The following is a 22,165-nucleotide window of genomic DNA, read 5'->3' as shown; positions in this document are numbered from 1 at the left end:
TCCCTTTTTATTACCGCAAGTAAATCAAGACCAGGTGTTGGCCAGTAGCCAAAGAAGAATGAAAGCTGTGCACTGGCCTCCTTTCTTTTTACAGTATAATGAATAATTGTTGCCTTTGCAGTAGATGATTGCATTGGCAAATTATGCAAATTCTTTTTATTTGTTTTTATTTTAGAATTTTCATTTCATTTCATTTTCATTTGTGATAGCATTCATCCTTCCTCAAGAAAGCAGCCTTAGTGAGTAACAGTTCAGTGATTTGTGGACTTATTCACATTCTCCTATCGTTCAACATGACAGTTTTGGTGTGCTGACAATGTTTATGCCTACTATAAAGTTTTGTCGGTTTGTGTGTCCCCCACAGTCCAGATGTTTTGAGCTCATTCACACAACTTGACAACATGACTGATGCGTCCAAGGTGGTTTAAGAGGAGGCTGTGCATTGTATACAGATCATTTTCATTGCATAAGTAAAAATGAAATAGGTACTATCTTTAACTAAGAGCTAATCAGCAAACCTTGGTATAGGTATCCCCATGTTGGCGAGCAACTTCATAAAACCAGACATCACTGTACATCTTCAAAGTGAAAATGGAATTCTGGGACTGGTAAGACGCCTGCAGAGAGTTTTCTTCCCCCTCACTTTCCAGAGCTTTGAATCTCAACTAAACAAGCTAACGAGCAGCATATTTTCTGTCCTTTGTGTAGACAGTCATTTTAAGCAGTAAACGTCCTTAGTCTGAATTGTGCTCTGAGCATGTCGCAAAATGAATAGCCATTTATTCGAGCTGTATCATTGCTAGTTGGGGCCCTCATTTGAAATGTGCTGAGTTTGTTATGTAACAGATTGTGGCAGTTTGACACTTTCTCTTCCATTTTTCTTTCTCACAATCATTATTTGCTGGCTGAGCCTTCAACAAAGGCTGCTGCTATCGAATGACTTTCCAATCAGTTGTGTTGACAGGAGAATGTAAGCGCCTACGCTAATGCCTTATTTGTCAAAATTTCTTTTAATTATGAGTGTCAGTTATACAGAGGTACTGCTCTCTCCTCTCCTCTCCTCTCCTCTCCTCTCCTCTCTCCCTCTTCTCCTCTCCTCTCCTCTCCTCTCCTCTCCTCTCTCCCTCTTCTCCTCTCCTCCCCTCTCCTCATGTCTCCAAAAGGGATTGCTCCCTTTGTTGAACACAGAGAAAATCAATGTCTCATCTAATCAGAGAAATGTGATTGTGTCTGTCTCTCCTTTGAAAGATCATGGCCGGTCAGGCTGAGTGACATGTGTGAGTGTGGCATGTGTGGCTGCCCGCCTCCGTGCACATTCATATTTGTCTTCATTTGTCTTGGTTTAGGGCCCGTACCCCACTGAGGATGCGGTGGATGCGGACCTGATTAACGCTGGTGAGGGTTACCCTAATAATTAGCTCCCAATGGTTAACGTAATTATATATAAAATGTGGAAAAATTGGTCTAACTAAATTCTGGATGGATGAAGAGACCTTTTTACTGAAATCCTACGCTGTACACACACTTTTTTTTTTTTTTTTTCATGAATGCTAAATACAATATAATAATCATTTAACATTTTGTTCAGATTCACATTTAAAGTGATATTAACCTATTATCGTTTGACACCTCTGCTTTCTCTTTCACATCAGATCTTAATGAATGCAGATTCTTTTCTATTCATCTATTTGTTTATTTTTATGTCTCTATTTAATGTCTTTTGTCATTTCATTTACCTGATTTGTAATTATGTTTATATGTAATGTATTACTGCTATGATAAATTAATACCAATATTCTCTTTTGCCAAAAATAAATCAAACATGTCAAGTCTGTGTTCTGTAGGAAAGGAGACCGTCACAGTGCTCCCTGGGGCTGCTTATTTCTCCAGTGATGAGTCATTTGCCATGATCCGTGGGTAAGCTCTGAAAACTTGCTGACTGAAAGTTAGATATGGCCGACATTTACATGGATTTACATGTAGACAGCTTATTAATACTTTTAATATCACCATGAGTCACTTCAATGAGCTTCTCAGTACAGTTTATATAAAAAAGAAAAGAAAAGAGTTAACAAACTCATCAAGTTTCCCCGCAATCCAATAGTTTGTCACCTGCACCATAAGTCAGCTGTAACCATTAGGCAGGATTTGACCATAGAACACAGCCATAATTTGTGACACTGGATATTAATAAATGGCTACTGTCACCAGTACAACTAGACAGCATTCCCAAGGTCCCTGGTTTTTATTGATTTGCCAGCTGTCTGAGATTGCCCACCCGCACTCCCTGCAGCATCCGTTCTGTTTGTCCACCCAGTGGAAATTCAATACTGCTCATAAATAGCGCTGTCTAGTCCCACTGCCGGGGACAAAACGCAACCGCGTGTGTGCGTGTGCGCGTGTGCGTGTGCGCGTGTGCGTGTGCGCGTGTGCGTGTGTGCGTGTGTGTGTGTGTGTGTATGTGTGTTTGCTGATGTGCAAACACAGTTAAGGGGCCAGAGTTGCCAAAGAAGCATGACATAACATATGGTGGATTGTTAGCCATGTCTCCTGCAATACCACACCAGGTACATCTAGAACTGGGATTACATTTAGACTTGTACTTTGTAATCACAAAATTTTATCACTTCATCTCTGTATGTGTTTGTGTGTGTGCAATGGAGAAACAATGAGGTAATAAGATAGTCAATAAGGTTTTACTGTAGGCAACAGTGCCATAGATCCTGTTTTAAATCTATGCAACTGCAGCATCCTAACAATCCCCCCTACCTGCTCAAGAGACATTGTAGGATACCTCACTTTGGACTTTGAACCCCTTAATCAGGAGAAACAGAAAAAGAAATTGCTCTCTGAGGACAAAGACTCACAAATTATTAGAGAGCGGAAATAAAAACGTTGCCTACAGAATCTGCTGATATTGTACATCTATATGTAAGAGCTAATTAATGTGGCAGCTAGAACAGATCTGAAGACCTCCACACCAACCAGAGAGTAAACATGCAAAATACAAATGATATTTTAGGAAGAAAAAATGTAGCAAGATGATACAGTTGTTAAAATAAAACATAGTTACTTTAGTGTTTTAATTATTATTATCTAGAAAGCGTTTGTATTATATGTCTTGTCAAGTATGATAAAAAAAATGTAGCAGTACTACATGTATTTATTTGGAGGAGTGGACTTGTGAGTTCATAAGTTGAACTAAATCTCAAGTTGACAGCTGTCCTCCTGTGTTGTATCATTCTCTGCAGGGGTCACATCAACCTGACAATGCTGGGAGCCATGCAGGTGTCAAAACACGGAGACCTAGCCAACTGGATGATCCCTGTGAGTTTGGTTTTGACTGCACTCGTGTGTTCCTATCTTGCAAATTCATGCTTTTCTGCTCCATCTGCTGGGAGTCAACACAACATCAGTACAATAGGCATGCTCCAACTGCTGCTTTTTGAAGCTTATAATAGTCTTTATTTGAGTTTGTGGCAGAAAGGTGTTCATGCTCTAGTAATGCAAAGCTGCTGTAAAAGTGCTGTTCTTTTGGGTTTCATGATATTTTACTAGTTCTATCCTTTTTCTATCCAATTTTCTGCTAAGTCTTTATCTTTAGACAACTGACTGTCAGAAGTCAAAAACTCATGAATGTTCACTTCCAGTGGTGCATAATACTTGATATTTGTTTTGGTTCAGTATCACTTAAAACATTTTCCTATGTGTTTGACTGTCACTTGATAATGCATGTGACCTGTGGCTTTGCAATCAACCACAAACCACAATGTTAAGGAAAACTCTGAACTGAATTAGTACTTCAACTACAACAGTTACCTTCATTATTGATGAATCCGCTGATTATTCTCTCGCCAGATCATTTTGTTAGAGCCAAAAAGGGCAACTTCAAATTGCTTGCTTTGTCCAATCATCAGTCCCAAATCCAAAACTATTGTTGTTGGGTTTAGGACTGATGATGGTTATCATACAAAACAAAGCAAAGCAGCAAATTGTGTTTAGCGTTTTTGCCTGAAAATGAGGCAGTTATCAGAATAGTTGCAAATTAGCTTTCAGTTGATTTACGAATTTGTTAATTGTTTCAGGTGTGCTCTGAACACCTGGATGTGGTATGTAATGACTAAATGAGGTTTTCTTACATTCCCTGGTTAAGATTTTAAGTTTATAAGATCTTATAAGAAATAAGAAATATTGGTTATAATTGAAATATATTATTTATCTATCAGTTTTAGTTTTTTTATGTTATGCATGGTGATGTCTTGGATGAAACAAATTCACAAAAGTGTGGCCTTGGTTTTTGTTATTCAAGAGCACCAGGATATGCTTGTCAGGGGATCATGGGGTAGAGGGGTGTTTGCGAGTGGTACAGTATGATGGGTGGCCCCTATTATTGCTAGGTGTTCCATCAGGTCAATTGGTCTTAAGACCACGGTGGCCACAGTCGTCCTCAGTGATTACTAAGGTCAAGAACCCATTAAAAAGCTGTTCACAGTGTGGGAGGGCTCAACCAGAATGCCCCCCCCCCCCGGGCACACAGCTGTTTTCTGCTTGACTGAAGTGTGCATGCAAGGTTGTTTCAGCCAGTGCGTCATTTAATACACGAATGTTATAAGCAGGCGAGTGGATGCAGCCACAGAGTGCTGAAGATGTTTACATATAAAGACCTTAATAATCAAACATAATATATACTGTATATGTGTATGTATAGCACATGTAAGGCAGCTATGTGCACAGCAATACTGTTGTTGATGGCTATCTCTAAATTTTGCAACCTAATTTATTTTCTCTTTACCTCTCCAGTTGTACTTGTTTGCCCATGGTAATTGCTAATTAACCGGTGCTTGATTAAGCACATTATGAAGATATTGAAGGCCTGCATTGGAGCTGTTGTTCAGAAGCAGGGAGTTTATCTTGTTTGGCCATTCTAGTGTTGGACAGTTTGAACAGCAAAATGATGCAGCAACACAGGCACGCATACCTCTGTCCTCACCTACGCTTCAATCTTCATTATCCCCTCTTTTGAAGGGATGGATGAAGAGAATTACATTTCCCACCTTCTGTGATAATGAAAATTATTCACTATCTAAAGATGGGTACATAGCGTGAAATTGGAAATGTTTTACGTAGGAGTCGGGGATGCAGTACTCTCAGCGTGATTATGTTGATTTTGAATGCTTTTAATATGCAAAATGCAGATGAACATTTTCCAGTTGAGGGCTTTGAAATGCTTTTACATCTCCACTCAGCCTGAAACATCTGGAAAAACAATAGATGGAGGGAAAGGGGTAATAGAATAAAGCATGGTATTTTGGATTTGGTGTGCTATTTTATCACTTAGCTGCTGGAGCTTTATCAAGCCGTCCTAAATGTAAGGGTCCTGCACCCAGTAATTCACAGAAGATGCAGCCACTCATGTTACCTGTCATTTTCCCCTCCTCACAGATTTCTAACAGCCAGCGACACACTGTTTTCAAAATGAGAACCATGTTTGTCTTTTATTGACTTGGGTTTTTTGTTGCCTGAGCGGCACTACTTTCATTTTCACTTGCTCCTACAAATCTGAGGGGAGTCAAAGTAAGATATTGGAAAATGAAGAAAGACTCAGAAGTTGACCAAAGCAAAAAAAATGAATCCAGTCAACTCTAATACAGCTGTGTATTTTACTAAAATGAAATTAAGTTTGCTCGTTGTCGACTTCAAACAGAAAACAAGCACTACATCAGACATATATTCCAAGCTCCTGGAGGCTCAGTGGAACTGCAGCTTAAGTGCTGCAATACCTCAAGCTATACTGACTATTAAAATGCAGTTAGTAGCTCAAATGCTCATGACAAGGCCTGATGGCAGCATTAATGAAGGTGCTGCTTAAGAGCATGGTGGTTTTTTCTTAGAACTTCATTGGCTTTTCTGCAGTATCATAACAGGTTTACCTGGACATGGTTGCCAGCTTACCATCAGTTGAAGATGTATTTGTAGCAGCACAAACCTCTCACTGTCTCTCTGGTTTTCTGTTCTCCCGTGTATGAAAATGTGTGTGAGCTGCTCTGACAATATTTGGCAGCTTTTGTAAAAAAAAAAAAAAAAAAAAGAATCTGAAACTCTGCAAGATAACTAATTTGCTTGAGGATATGACCGTTGCTCATTATTGCCACATATTACAAGCTATTACAATGCACATTTCCTAGGGTTCCTGCGTCTCTGGTTAGAATTTCATGTTCAATGGAATTTAAGTCTAATTATTGGCAAGGAAAAAAAAACAATGTTTTTTCATGTGATAGATTACACTGTATTCATCAGCTATACACTGCACACAGTTATGTTTTCCAGTTACTTTCAGCTCATTGTCCATTGTCTTTCTGTCAGTCCTGTCTCACCCTGATTCTTGTCATTAGTTGTCTGGGTAACGAAGGCTCGTGGCGGACCGTCGCTATGTTATTAAATAGAGAGCCATTTGTATCAGACAGCGGAGATTGTCAGAGAATTTGAGGGGGAGAGAAAGGAAGCCAGTTGGTAAGTGGGAACTCTTGGATTGTGAAGGGGGTCGTTTTCTGTGGTGTCTCTGCCACTGACTGGAAAGTGAACACTTGCACAGCAATGAGGAAATTGTATTCTGTTGTCATGGCAACACAAAAAAATGCAAGCAACCCTTGAGCCTAGTAAGAGAAATCCAGTGCTGGTCAAAGTAAGCTTTTCTTATGCACTAGTACTACAGCAGCATGTTTCGGAAACAGCAATCCCCATCGTCTAAGTCATAGAAACAGCTTGTGAATCAGTGTTGACTTGTGAGGGCTAAAAGTGCAACAACATTTTTGTTTTCTTAATGTTCCTTCTCGAGGCAGAGGATGTGAACTATTCTTTGTGCAGAGGTTGCTTTGGAAAAAATGTCAGACACCTGTAACCCCATGATCCTGGACAGATAGACCAGCAGTGTTATATTTGTAGTAAACCACAGTATAAAAGCATTTTACTGCAGTTTCACTGCCGTCCCATGCTTACTCTTACTCTTTTAAAATGTCTAATAGCAAAACCCTTAGTTGTGTGTTACTGGGGGCCCTCTGAGAAAACCTTGTGGGTTGAGTGGGACTGACTGTGTCATTGTCTCTGCTCTCACATGTTATGATATGTTTCACCTTGGCAAAGATTCAAACTTAAAAAGTCTTGTGTTATCTGGGTTGTGCACCACTGATACTGCCTCCTGCAGCCCCCCGTATTATCTCTCACTTTTAAAGCCATTATATGAATGGATGTTCCATGACTTACATACTCTCTAACGCCTATTTAATTAGCATACGTGTAGGCTACTATATATCTGCCTCTGGCAAGGATTAATTTCAAAGAGACAGTTCAATAAGCCAGTAAAAAAGTAAAATAGGCGTTTAGAGAAAAAAGGTAACATCTGTGGGAACTAGCGCAAGAAGATTTTCTCATTACCGGCTCTAATGAGAAGCAGTGAAATAAATAACTGCAAAATTAACATAGATGTGCCTTTCAATTCTCATATTTACTGTAATGAAATTTCACGTTTGAATAGAGTGAGGTCTTCTGTAATATGTTACGTAATAACACAACAGTTCTTCCTAAACAGTATGTATGAATGTGTCTCTATTTGAGCAGTTGAGCAATAGTCTACTAGTTCAGGAGAGAGATGTCTCAAAGCGTATTTTCATGTTTTTATGTTCTCCTGCTAATGAATTGTGTCTAGATACACACTTTCAAGTGTCCCTGATTCCCCCCATGGTGCTAAGATTACAGCATGCAAATGGACACAATCATAGTGGTGAGGAAATTAAAAACCTGTGGCGTTTCAGTGAGACCAACAAGGTTAATGTCATCAAAGCTGTGTTAATTAAATGACAAAATTACACTGCTCTTGTAAGCGACTTAAGCACAGGATACCTCTTTTTGTGGATATTGTTCTCACAATATATTTGTTCCATTTGAGTCCTTTCGTTCAGGTTCCACAGGTGGAAAGCCAGATACTAGGGCAACCTTCATCTTCGAGAGTCTCCACGAAGCACTCGATTTTGCAAAATAGTATTCTCTAAATCTTCCGATATTAAAAATCAACTAATCAAAAAAATGTCCAATTCTTGGCTGCCACGGTTGCGGGTGAACAGGTTTACACAAGCCTGGCAACCAAGCCCATCCAGACAAAACAAGTGTAACAGACAGCCAACCAAAAGTTAAGGCTTGATTAGATTGAATAAAAATCACTTTAGTGAGCAGGATGGAATAGGTTATTAGCGTACACATCACACCATTGCATAAATTCCTTCTTCATCAAACACATACAGATCATGATAAGTGTGAGCTTTTTGCTGCATGGAGCAGATCAAAGTGGGCTCAGTTAACCACATGCAAAGCTGTAAATCACAGGCAAGCCAATTACAATCCTCCCAGCAATATAGGTCACTGACAAAAATACTCAGTGAGCAGCAGAGCCCGTAACTGTCTGTACATCACCACGGCAATGTTATTTTATGACGCAGTTTCCTATATAACAATGTTATGTGCATTAGTGAGACATTTGACCATGCACACGCACACACAAGCTGAATTGTTGATCCTGCATGCTTGGCTGCTGTCACCGCTGTATAACACAGGCATTGTAGCTGCATAATTTCATTTCAAAGTAGCTTTCATTCAAAAATTGATAACAGTTCCAGTCACTTGGTGCTGACATTTTCTGTTGCCAGAAACATGCAACCATTAATTTTTTTACTATTAAAATGTTGCTCAAGTAGAAGTTTAATTCTCCCCAGAGTAAAACACGATCCTTTTGTAAGTTCCTTCAGATGTTTATTATTGTATTGACTCTTTTATTGATCATAACTTAACACCGATGTTTTAATTCTCAAAAACAGATTCCCCCTTTGATTTACAGCAGCCTTGTTGTTAGATGGAGTGCATTAGAGGGTGTGTGGCTCAGGCACAGCTGTAAATCCTGACTTGCTACTATTAGGTCACACAGCGTTCTCCTCCTAGGGCCTGTGAACATACCACCTATCCCTTTGACTGTCAGAAAATGCATTACAATTGATCATATGAAAAAGGACACAGTCTCCTTTTTTGAGTATCACCTTAAGAGTCGCAGTAAATGAAAACACAGAGGGGGAATAAAGGGGGAGATGTTGTGTTTGACGGTTACAAGTCAAAATGTACACTGTTTTAATAACATCGATTTTGGTGGTTTAATTTAAGGATGTTATCTAAGCTGTTACAGTAGGCCACTTTCAACTGGTGTTCAACAAGATAACAGTAAAGTAAAACTGAAATTAAATGCAGCCTCTCCCATATCCACAGTCTATGCTATTCCCTACTTCCTTTTCCCCACCTCCCAGCCCTCCTTCCGCTCTCTGTTGATATCTTCTCCACCCAGCAGGCCTGTCCAGAGGCAGACAGTATCCTTATGATGCACCACACTTGCCATATATATCCTCTGGTTATCGAGCAGAAAGCAAAGCAGGCTCTTCATATGATTGATGAGCAAATGGGATTTTAATTCAGTTACGCAGCCATCTCCCTGTGGCCATATCTGCATGTCAGACTTCCTTATTTGGAAACCCTCTGTATTGGGAACAATGGAGGACTTGCAGACAATTTTTCACCTGGCTGGCAGTTCTGTTGCAGTGATAATCTTTCAGATTGCTTGCTTTTCAGATTGATTCAGATTTTTTTTAAAGTGCATTCCATGGCTCCATTTATTAAAAAAAAAAAAAAAAAAAAAAAAAAAAAAAGATTTTGTTTCAACTGTTGAAGAAAACACTTATTTATTTTATTCCCACTCTAAATTGTCAGTAAACAAAGCTTTAGGCTACTGGGTAGCTACTTTGGAGGTTTCAGACATGTTTTAAAGCCCTTAGTTTGACCATATTATTCAAACAGCTCATTTAAGAGGTAAAGTGAAAAAAGATTTGGTTTGCTTCATTGCAGATGTTAGGCTCTCCTTTCTCTGCTCTCTTGACTTTTCTTACTCACGTTTCTTTGCAATTGACATTATTTTTTTCTGCCAAAATGAGAGACAGCGGTACCGTGATATCATATTCATATTTCCTACAATTGTATTTCCTAACCCTTTTTTTTTATTCCATTAACACAAGCCTTTAGCACTTTTTGCATATTGAGATTTGGCATTTAACCTAGATTTTTAGGTTGCTGACAGTAATATTCAGTAAGCCACAGAGCCCAAAACTTTCTGAAAGTCTCCACAATAATGTTATTTTATGACAGTGGTTCCTATATAACAATGTCACTGTCATTGTCATGCATTAGTGAGACATTTTACCATGCGCACACATACAATTAGGGATCGAGACGGGCTGAATTGTTGATTCTGCATGCTTGGCTGCTGTCACTGCTTTGTTACACAGGCATTGTAGCTGCATCATTTCATTTCAAAGTAGCTTTCATTCAAAAATTGATAACTGATAATTGATGGTAAAGTATGGTTCAAGTGGAAGTTTCAATCCCCCCACGGTAAAACACAATAATTTTGTAAGTTCCTTCAGATGTTTATTATTGTATTGACTCTTAATTGATCATAACTAGAGTAGTAATTTAACACAGATGTTTTAATTCTCAAAACAGATTTCCCCTTTGTTTAACAGCAGCCTTGTTGCTAGGTGGAATACATTAGAAGGTGTGTAGCTCAGGCTCAGCTGTAAATCCTGACTTGCTACTATCAGCAAGATAGTAGATACAAGGAAGATTTGGCATTTACCCTGGGTTTACACCCAGCTATGTTCTTTAAAGATATGGCTGTGAAAGCCACCTCTATAGCACGCCCCATTACAGAACCAAGATCTCTATTACAATGGTACTAAATTCATCAGAATACTAAATACTGAGATGCTGCTGCATCCTAGTGCGTCCTTTGATACCTTTGACCACTGCGTACATTGCCGCTTCTCCAGCTGAATCAAGAACCATGAGTTTTGAGCACATTACCCCTGCATTTAAAGGTCCACAGGTTCGGTTCAACCAATTACAAAAAACATAATATCTCTCTCACCTCCAGTGGTATCTGTCTGCTCAAATAGCTTTGCTTTAATTTGCCCAGGTTTTGAGATATCTTTCTTTGACATTTCTGCCCGCACCCCAATACAAAGGCAGCAAATGTAATTTAGTTTGTGGTGCTCGCAGCATAGAATTACATGCAACATGTCTTGCCAGAAGCAGCCTCCCTGCTACTCTGTATAATCCACAGAACTCACTGCCAACACTTTTCATTGGAGCTGCTTTCTATCAAACTACTTTTCTGCCAGAGAAATGGTCCCCATTAAAAGTTTTGTTGAGTTTTGCAATGCTGTGGATTATTATAATGTACAATGGGTATATTCACCTTGCTTTCCACTTCTATATACGTGGTTCAGTTTTTTTGAACTGGAATCATTCGAAACCTGTGGGCTTCGTTTTGCATTGCAACCATTGTTTCTTAAACTATTTAACCTCTTGTCAATTAAGTTGAAACGTAAGATATTGTAGTGAACACGAAATATAGATAGGACCCAGCATTTTCTTTTAAGATACTCATGGACGTCACTAGTGCATTTAATCATTTTTGATTGGCAAACCTTTACAGTGTTGCCACTGTAACCTCTGTCTCGGTGTGTGAAGTTTTGTGTTGGTTCTTATTAGAGCAGGGATACTGAGCACACAGCATTAGAAGATAACCTTGCACTGAAGACCCAGAGCCACACAGCAGCTCTGTAAACCTTTATGTATGTATGTATATTGATGGAGGAGGAGTTGTTTTTGGGAGAGTTTCCTACTTGAATAGGTTCAGTAGAGGAGAAAAAGGTATCGCTGTCATTTCTCCCCACCCTCCTTAAATAATGCTTTTTTTAATCTTATTTTATATATTATATATTCAATTTGTTGAACTTTGTGGTCATTTTTCAGGCTGTACTCATTGGTGGTTTTTGATTAGATTGTATTGTAACCCATAAATAAATGGTATAACTGAAACTGCTATATCTATAACTTGTATATTTATTTCTATCTTCCACTCTTAGGGTAAGATGGTGAAGGGAATGGGAGGAGCAATGGATTTGGTGGCCAGCGCTGGAACCAAGGTGGTGGTCACCATGGAGCACTCAGCTAAGGTGCATATACATGCAAGAGTGTGTGTGTGTGTGTGTGTGTGTGTGTGTGTGTGTGTGTGTGTGTGTGTGTGTGTGTGTGTGTGTGTGCGCTTTTACCGTGCCTGTTCTAACCAACATTGCCTCTACAAATTGTCTCAAAAGACTCATTCGCTTTCTCAATAATCCAGGTCAAATTAAATTGGCAATTTCCTTTTCCCATGTTAGTACCTTCACCAGCATACCTTGTATCTACTTCCACGATAATGAGTGTGAGTGTTATGACTGATTAAGGATAATTCTGTTAATGGATTGCTTAATGCCTCTCTACAAGAGAGCGTGAGCTCATCCTGATGAGGTTCTGCACACAAACCATGTCCTGTGCGCTCGTCTTTGGCTAATTTAAAATGCAAGTCTAGAATTGGACTCAGTGTTTCAGGAACAGCTGATTAGTTAGACTGGTGCTCCAGCTGGAGGTGAATAACCCCACAGGGCATCTGACAATAGCTGTAGGCGATCCAACTGAATTGGTTTACTTTTAGAAAGCCCAGACCGATATGATGCAAGGGCAACATAACATTCTGCATTCACAGAAGCATGCTGTTTTTTGCTAATGGGAGCCTATCTGGCGCCCGGCTATAGTCCAGATGGTACAGCAGGTGAGCATAAATTTACTGCCCTGAAGCCTGTTTTCATTCATGACGGGGAAGGGGGGAGGGGGGCGGGTGATATATCATATGTGTTTCTCAGGCAGCGTTGGAGGTATTTGGACGTGTGCTTTTTTTTTTTCTTTTCTTTTTTTCTTAAAGATAACTGGCGGGGAAACTGAGATATGCACTTTAATGGAATATTTGCTGTATGTCCCTTGGGGATAGAAAGAGTGTCCTTAACCATCTGTATTCCTGGCTACATTACAGTTTAAACACACTGTTTGACATGACTGACAAGCTTAACTGAATAACTCACCTTTTGTGTAGTATTTTATTTTTCTTCTTTTTTTTAACCAACTGCGCTTTTCTTTCAGGGAGGAAAACACAAGATATTGGACAAATGCAGTCTGCCTTTGACAGGGAAACAGTGTGTGGATCGTATCATCACAGAAAAGGTGTGTTCATCTGTTTATTTTGTATATATTTTATACATGCAGATATATCTTCGTCATCCTAAATTGAAATAGAAGTGGATGGACGAACGCAGGAGCCATTAGTCATGAACTTGGGCTGCTTTCTCACGGACAGACCAGTGTGTAAGCTGGGGCTGAGCAGGACTCTTGGCCTGTAAAAGACCTCTATGCTGCTGTCATGAGGGAATTTTTTGCAAGTAGTCCATGTAACATTTTTCTAACAAAAAGAATTGTTCGAGATGTATTAGCGTAGAAGTGGATAAATGTGACTCAAGTTTTTTGTAAAACATGAAACCACAGAGGCAAGAGGCAATAACGCCAGCAAGAACACCAAACTGTACACTCCCTAAATTTAATCATGGGGAAATTGCAAATGTATTTGATTAATTATTGCAATACCAAACTTAATTAAGGAAATGTATCCTCATTAAATTGTTTTTCAGTTCAGTTCTTTCCTTGGTGATCATTTAGCCACTTTTAGCTAATCCTAGATAGGTCTAACTTTCTGCTTTTTGTGTCTTTACTATTCATTTTAAAAAAAGCCTTGGTTTATTTGTTTTTAGTCAAAGGCTGACTGTTCAGCTTGCAAAGTATTACAATTTCCCACCTCGCAGTCGGGAGTGATTGACTAAAACCAATTTTTAGTAAGTTAACTTTGGCAGTCTGTGAGTTTGTGTAGTATTTTATTTTAGACACACAGAGACAATGAGCCCAATGAAACACACATTGTATCTTTATCTTTCAATTACATCTCCCTCACACGCGCACACATGCATAAACAAGCACAAGCAACTGATAGAGTAGTATGATGCAACAGAGTGACATGGGGAGATGTAAATTAAATTAGTTCAATTAAAATTGATTCAAGCTGTTGACTTGTTTAAGGAGCTTAAAGCTTATTGATTTTGTTATGTTTTTTTGTTTGTTTTTTTTAATTTTCATGGTTGGGGTTGGGTTTCCCTTTTTATGTATTTTGTTGATACTCCCATACATGCCTGAAGCAGAGGCCTGAGGCAGGAATGAGATGATGCTTGTGCAATGGTTATCGAACCCATCTGCAGCTGTATGTTTTGGACTCTGGTGAAAAGCCGGATAGACAATAGAAACAACTAATGTGAAGAAAGGTCAAACTGGGAACGTTTGAATAAAACTGACTGGACTTGATTTGGGTGTGGGTGGACTTTGGAGATGCTTTTCTCCATAGCATGTGGGGGTGTTGATTCCCATTATTAAAAGTTAGACCATAGGGCGTACTCTTGTAAATCCTACTGCTCAATCTCCCTTGTAAAAGCTTGTGGATCTTTGCCTGAAGAAAAAAGCTCCATCCTTCTTCATTTGTGTGTGAGGAGCTCTGTTTCTGCTCTGCCTTTGACTTTCATCAGCTCCTCACAGTTTAACTAGAGCGCAGTGTTATGGAAGGCTTTTGACTAACTTGATAGATAGAGCCTCCATTTACAGCAATATGTTGTCGTAGTACATGTGGTGAAGCTATGGTGGAGCATGAATCATTCACATTCCTCCGGGATTGTAATTCCAGTCAAGTAGGGTTTTAGTGACAAACGTTCCAGTTACAGGTACAGCTTATCTTGTCAGCGAAGTGCTCAAGACAGTCCAAGGCTAGAATTTTCTTTTAAGATGGAAATAAGCAAAGGGTAAGCAAAAATACAAGGATGAAAAAAAAATGAAGATAAAGGACCCTTAGAGGGAATGGAGCAAGGAGAAAATAGGACGCATAAACACTGAGAGAAAAAAAAAAAAAAAAGGTGTGGGCTAGGTGAGTGAGAGAGAGAGAGAAAAAAAAAAGACCAAAAAATATTCGGGTAGCTAGTAGAGGTGCTGATGTAGTTTTCGTGTCCTTATGTACTCCGGTCAATTCCCTGTTACCCTCCACTGCCTTTGGAACTCGCTCATTGAAAACATGACCTGTGAGGGGCAAAGTCAGACAGTGTGTCCATGTATTTTTATTTTATTTTTTTGCCTGCTTTCTTCTTTTTTTTTCCCGCCTGTCTGTTCTTTTCTGCTCGGCTGGCTTTTGTTGTGATTGCGCAACATTTCTCAGCGAGCAGATTTCTGTCAACATTTATAAAGGTTAAAGCTCTTTCTACCACCCTGCTAGCACTGGTACCTCCTCCTCTCCACCTTCCACATTTCATCTCCTGCTGCTTTCTTTCCCACTCTATCCATTAGTACTCTTTTCTTATTACATCCTTTACTCTCGTCTTTTTAACGGCTTGATTTTTTTTTCTCAGCTCCTTCCATCCTTATCATCACATATTTTCCTCTTATTTCTTCATCCTCCTTCATTTCTTACCTCCACATCCCTCCTCCTCTACTTTATTCTTCCTTTGCTGTGAATAAATTTGAAAATATATTTTTCTTTCCATTTGGTCTTCCATGCACACTAAACCGGCATTGTCTATCCCTAAATGTAAGCATTTTGAAAACTCTCTTCCTTTGACAGTGTCAGTCTCTCTTTGTAGTTTAGACAGGGAAAACTGAGCATTTCAAAAACGCTGACATGTGACTGTCAGCCTGTCAGCCACTCAGATATTGCCAAAATACTCATACTTGGAGGCAATGTTAAGAAGCCAACTTTTTGTCACCTCCAGCTGTCGCAGTGATTTCTTGTTTTGTAAACCAATATACCCAACTGCGCTGTAAAGGTGCTGCCACTGACATGTTTTTCTGTTTCTGGTGTCAAACAGCACAAGTCTAAAGTAGTGATTTGATTGAGGGTGTCAGTGCAGCAGCTCAGGAATTACTGTTAACTTGGCTAGCTGGTAGTTTGCAACAACATCAATCAAATTAAAAGTATTATGAAGTGCTGTTGTTGTGGACAGACAACAGACACGGAAAGCAATGGCAACCCCTATATTGCATATTCAGCTGAATAAGAATCCATGATCAGGAAAATAGAATGAAAACTGAGTTTGAGTCAGATGAAAAAAATCATTCTTGGTTGTTTGATTCCACATCCATGAGTTCAGCCTGGTGTGAACGTGGTTTCTGTCCATACTGTATTTGCTCAGCTGATTTTTGCTCATGACAAACACTCTTTTAAATTTCCTTGGCACTTCATCCCTCATATACTGTATCTGAGTCAAGTTTGCCATGAAAAAAACAAGGACCAATTTCTGTTTTAGGTGCTTCTGATAGCCAAGACCCACACATATTGCCTGAGAAACACCTTTTTTGCTCCAACAGTGTGACTTTTCAACAATGTAAGAACACTCCAGACTCCAAAGTGCATTTAATGTGTATGTTATGTATGAATTGATTGATCAAGGTTGATCAATAAACAATCTGCACAATATGATTTACACCCCAGGGGGCCTTCCATACTTTGCTGTCACTGTGAACTTTGTGACTTTATTATGTTTCCTTGTTTCAGAAACCTTAGTGAAGAGTCAGAGGACAAGAGTAGATTTTTTTTTTCTGCACATTCAATGAGAGGCAGGGATGTAGCACGTGCATGTTACACATGCACAACATTTACATTTCAACTCATTTTTGTCAGTAATCCTGTTTGGAGTTGCTCCAAAGTAGAAAGCATTATTCAAATTGGATTCAACAAATAAAGAACTTTACCTGCTGAATGATAATGAGTCTGGTTTGCCCAGTACAGTGTTGATCAGAGATTGAACTATTGACAAAAATTGTTCATTGTCATCATCTGGAGGAGTGGTTCTTAAACTCTATTTGGTTTTAATCCATATTTTTCCCCTGGTCATCCACACCCCTGCTCCAGTGGCTACAGTATATGCCCCTCCAGGTGGGCCCTGAGCGCACGAGCAAGCATATGACACTGTGAGCACATCCCAAATAACCAACTGAAGAAATTTGGGGATTAACACATGAACAAGCCGGATTTTACTCTACCATATATTACGCTTGGTTCACAGCATTATGTTTACAAGTTATTTGAAATTTAATTGAATTTGGCCTGCACTGTTTTTCAGCTGAAATTCAAAAAGCAAGTGAAACTTTATTTCTTGTTTCCAGTGTAATACAACTTGCCTATGACAGGTTATTGGATTCCTTGAGGTATAATCTAACCTGTAATTCATTTGAAATTAGAACAACAGTCTGCTCTGCTAACATCTTTCTCCATGACAACAAATGAAGAGAAAAACAATTATCTGTGATTGTTGCCGAACACTGATCAATAAAAGTAACCATTTACAAGTCTGCGAGGCCTCATGGACTGGACACAAAACCAATCAGGGCATGATGTCTGAAGTCAAGTGTAACCTGTTTATTCAGTAACTTACAGTTAGATTAATTACATCCAGCCCAGCAGCCTGATTTTAGAGCTTTTCGTTCTATATTAACCAACAACACTGTGTATAAAATTACTTGTGGGCTGCGAGGAAAATTATTGTTGTGGATCACCACTCTCTGCAGTAGAAAATGAGGGACGATAAACCTGGTGGCAAACAGTGCCTTTAATGAGCCTGATAATGGTTATCCTAAATGCATTCTCCGCTGGTTGCTGTCTTTACATGATTAAAGCCTCGGCTCCAGTTTGTTCCCAAAATGGGAGCAGAAACTGGGGCCTTCCAAATCTACCATACAATATTCTCTTCCCTCCACACAGACGCACACAAGCACAGATGCTGACGTAGACGATATATTCTCGCAAACACAGCATCCTCCTTGGCTCGCGACGGCCTAGAGCGATGGTGATTCAAGTGTTGTCCTAAACAGTGTTGCTATGATTTGAGACTCTCGGTGGTAGGGAGCCTGTTGCTTCAGGCGGTGTCTCTCCTGCTTCTCTATATGGCCGGATCATTTTATACAATATGTTGCCATTTCTCCTCGCTTAACCACAGTTCACTTGTTTACAAGCTTTTTCTACTGCTGCATTGTCATTGAAATGATGGATTGTATGTGTGTGTGTGTGTGTGTGTGTGTGTGTTTGCTTTGTTTTTATTATCTTTTGTAAATCACATCACTTCCATGGCCCGTGGAGCTTGAGTTGCTGCCATGACAAAAGTCTACACACTAAGCCTCCCAGTATTTTTCTCCTCAACCGATATTTTCATAATCATTTCCTGTTTTAAAACTAAGGAAGTAAAAAAATAATTGCCCATGTCATTCACAGATGAAGCAGTACGACTCCTGAATTATTCAGTCGTCATAATGGCCCCAGAAAAGTGTTACCTGTGGCATTTTCTGTAATGAAGACAATGCCAGTGACAGCAATTACTATTCCAGCAACCAAATTGAAATCCTTTTATAGTCCTACTGTGAGTTTTTGTCTGAACTCATGTCAAAATCGAGACATTGCTGTAATGCAATTTGTTACTTGTGACATTCCATCTGTCTTGCTATAGTGGAGTGAGATATCTGCCTTCTGCTCTGTCGCTGTGTGTGAGGTTCTAATGAGCTGAGAGTCCTGACAGGCGTTGCCTGGATGTGACTGTGGCTTGGCCTGTCAGTCCCTGCTGAGAGAAGCCACAGGACCCAGCTCGGCTCAGCGTGCCTGGCCTGTCTTTTACAAAGAATTTTTTTGCATTGTGTGCATAAATAGAGATAATAATATTACTCCAGGTTCAGCTTTAAAGTGTTATTGTAAAAAGTTACCTACCTAATTTGCCATGTCACAGCTGTGTTGAGAAGCAACAGTCTTGAAATCAATTATTTGAATTAAATGTCATTGCTAACTTTCTACTTCTGTGTGGAAACATCAATACATTCAGAACACATCCCTCCAAAAGACTGTTTCCACAAATAAACAATTTAAAAATGGACAAATAAAAAAGTAAAGGTTCTACTGTCTATAGCATGTTGTAGTGTTGTAGAGACAGACACAGGTCATGTTTATGCTGAAAATGTATTCCAGTCTTTAAGCAACCAATGATACAGTAGAAAATAACACAGTACCAACTGAAAATTACAGTGTTGAGGATTATTATATTATTATAATTATTATAAATATACATGGATCCAACTTTGAGACGAGATGACACTTTGGTAAGAACAAACCATATCCCTGTCATGTTGGAACCACAGATATGGCTCATAGAATGAAAATAATTATTTTGTCTCATAAGAAAAAGACATAATAACAGGTCTGTTGCCTGAAGGTGCTCAACAAGAGCAGCATGAATTTGTTTTTATCTTTGTTTAAACTTCCAGCATTTGTAGTACTTTGACCTTCTGTTTAATTGACCTGTTTGACAGGATTCAGGATTCATGGTAATTTAAAAAAAGGTCCCACCGTCTCCTCTGTTTTGGACCGATGCCTTTGGCTGTATACTGTAGGATACAGTATTTAATCACACTCAAAGATGCTGAAAATCTCCAGGGGGCCTCCTTTATGAATCATACAGACTCAATTTTGTGCATAACCTGTGGGCAAGCTCATGTAAACTTGAAGTCAGATTTGTCCATTTTTGCTTGAGCATATGTGAATATTTTGAACAACTCTTCATTGTTATCCTGCACAAATCCCTGGCTGTAGGGAAGTATGATACCAGGTGAAGAGAAGAGCCAAATTAGCCACAAAAATTCACAATGCTATTTTTAGCCAGGCCAGCATAACTGATAAATGACTGTCAGCTATGGCAGCTGAAGAGATGCTTCACCCGTCTACCCAATGTCACTGCAGTACAACATGGGATGATCCAGTGTTTTCATTTGAGCTTAATGTAAATATGGGCTTTTTTTTTTTTTTGCCCTGAAATTAAAGTTTTTCAAACGGTTGTAGGAATTTTACAAAGAAATATTGGATAGGGTGGAATTCAGTTCTTTAAAATTAACATTGGTATCCCTTCCTGCCTCCTTGATGCCAACAATGTCTCTGACTATCTCATCCCTGTTCTCTTGTGCTATACGTGACGGAGCACCTGCATAATCTCAGAGCCATCGTGGTTTAACAAATCTTTGCTTGAATCATTCTGTATTGATGATTAACTTTTTACATTTCAGTTCCATTATTTTTAGGCAAATTGATTTTTTTTTTTTTTTTTGTTAAAAGTGGTGCAACAATTAAAATGTAATTGCTCACTTCTTTGAGGTGCCCCAGCCTCAGAGAGTTGAGGGCCACTCTCTGACGACTTTTATGGATGTGTCACCAATAATTGCAGCTAATTTGTCATCTATGGGTGACATCCTTGTCTTGTGACCCTGTTGACCACACGTCATAGGGTTCAAAAACATCTGTTAAGGAAATAATCCTTCTCACCATTATGTCTTTTTTTCTTTCCCTCCCTCCCTCTCTTTCTGCCCTCTTTCTTTCTACCAGGCTGTGTTTGATGTGGACAACACAAAAGGCCTGACTCTGATAGAAGTATGGGAGGGGCTCACTCCTGAGGATATCAAGGCATGCACTGGCACAGATTTTGAGGTGAGTCACTTAACAGGTTTGGATACCAGGGTCACATAGTTCAATTTCTAACTGTGAGGATCCTAACTGGGATTCATTTCCTTTCCCATCTTGTGTCTTGTAGGTGTCTCCCAACCTGAGGGCCATGCAGCAAATCTAGAGGAAGCTGGCAAAGGATCTGAGATGTGTTTTCGGTTTGTGTCACTGTGTTCTCTGTGGTAAAAAGTTGGTGATTTAGCAGCCTTTAGATGGGCCAAATGAACTTCTAAACCACAAGTGCTTCTGCTCAGTTCCCTGGTATTTAGCAGGCAAATATCAAAAGGATTTAGTCCTCACTAGTATTAACTGAATGGGAGCCAACATGCATGGTTGTTCTTTCTGATCTGATATGACAAATGATTAGGGGACATTGCATTGTTGCCTTTTACACCATTAAGTTAGTAATTCAAGTTTGTGCAGCTATTACCAAATAAGCCATCTGATATTACATAAAAAACTGAAATTGTTGTTTATATGTTATCTACGAAAAATGCAACGTTACTACTAAGTACTGTGAACGAAAATTATGCAATAAACTCATAAATATTTCATCACTAATCATTTTTCCTGTAGGATCAATAAGCTTCTGTGACGCGATACACAGAACTGCAGTAACAAACGTGTTCTGTAGCTCAGGTGATTTCTCATCAACAGAGGAGAGTATGTATGTATCTTTAAACTTGTGCTGCACCAAGTAGCAAATGTAAGATATCTTTTCTCCATTTAGAAAATGAAATATGCAGTATTGAAGTGTGATACTAAGCTCTTCCACAAAAACATACTGTTTGATGAACTATGTCAACCTGTGTTGTTTTGTCTTATTTTCTCTCAGCCACATATATTTAAGCTGTTGAGTTGATGGGTATGTCATGCATTTCAGCCAGAAAACATGAAGCCTCAACATTTTGTACTCAGACATTTGCTGTTCTCCTGCCTTTGTATATTAAATAAAACACAACCTTGTGTGCTGAGTGGAAAAGGTGGAGTTCTATTTTTTTTTTGTCTAAATCTGGATAATAATAATCAAGCAACAGTATGCTTCTGTGTTCAAATTATTCACCTCATCAAATCACGCAATGATTGAAAGCAAGTGACTGCTTTTGAAAGTGATGGTTTGTGACAATCTACAGGTTAGAGCTTTCTATATATGGACGATGGGCTTACATTGACTGATTCTTGATGTGATTTCTCCACTCAAGTAGAGAGGCGCTGCCATTACCTGAGGGCTGTTACATAACTGGAGAATTCAGCCAGTGGGCTTTGGGGATCAAGAAGATCAACTGGGTGGGATCATCAAGCAGAAAAATGGAAGAAAGTGACAGGGGCTGTTGCCACCAGCTGTTGATGTTAATCCGGCACATCCCCTCATGAGTCAAACCAGAGAGGTACCCTATAATGCTGAACTTTGCAACCTATTTTTCTCATAATGGTAAACTGGACTTGTGGGTTAACAGCTACAGTCACTTTGAATTTAACATGTCAAGCTACATGATTATTAGTGAATTGCCAAAATTTAATATGTAAGCCATTATTTCTCTGTATATGTACCCCTTCATGTTTATTAGATGATTAGAGGTTTGATGCACAAAAAAA

At 39.2% G+C, this 22,165-nt stretch overlaps 1 protein-coding gene across 1 annotated transcript in view; it reads left to right on the top strand.

Annotated features, from left to right (window-relative positions):
- Positions 1–21,551, top strand: part of oxct1a (3-oxoacid CoA transferase 1a) — a 44,345-nt gene extending 22,794 nt beyond the window's left edge. Inside the window, exons 10-17 of the mRNA XM_056375663.1 lie at positions 514–608; positions 1,347–1,395; positions 1,845–1,917; positions 3,252–3,327; positions 12,015–12,104; positions 13,105–13,185; positions 20,453–20,554; positions 20,658–21,551. Of these exons, the coding sequence (XP_056231638.1) occupies positions 514–608; positions 1,347–1,395; positions 1,845–1,917; positions 3,252–3,327; positions 12,015–12,104; positions 13,105–13,185; positions 20,453–20,554; positions 20,658–20,693 (602 nt within the window). The 3' untranslated portion in view covers positions 20,694–21,551. The remainder of the gene's footprint in view (positions 1–513; positions 609–1,346; positions 1,396–1,844; positions 1,918–3,251; positions 3,328–12,014; positions 12,105–13,104; positions 13,186–20,452; positions 20,555–20,657) is intronic.
- The last annotated feature ends 614 nt before the right edge of the window (positions 21,552–22,165 follow it).

Source organism: Seriola aureovittata, chromosome 5 (genome assembly GCF_021018895.1).
Source record: "Seriola aureovittata isolate HTS-2021-v1 ecotype China chromosome 5, ASM2101889v1, whole genome shotgun sequence".
Lineage (NCBI taxonomy): Eukaryota > Metazoa > Chordata > Actinopteri > Carangiformes > Carangidae > Seriola > Seriola aureovittata.
The sequence above is the reverse complement of the archived record's forward strand: the minus strand, read 5'-3'. Positions and strand labels throughout refer to the sequence as shown.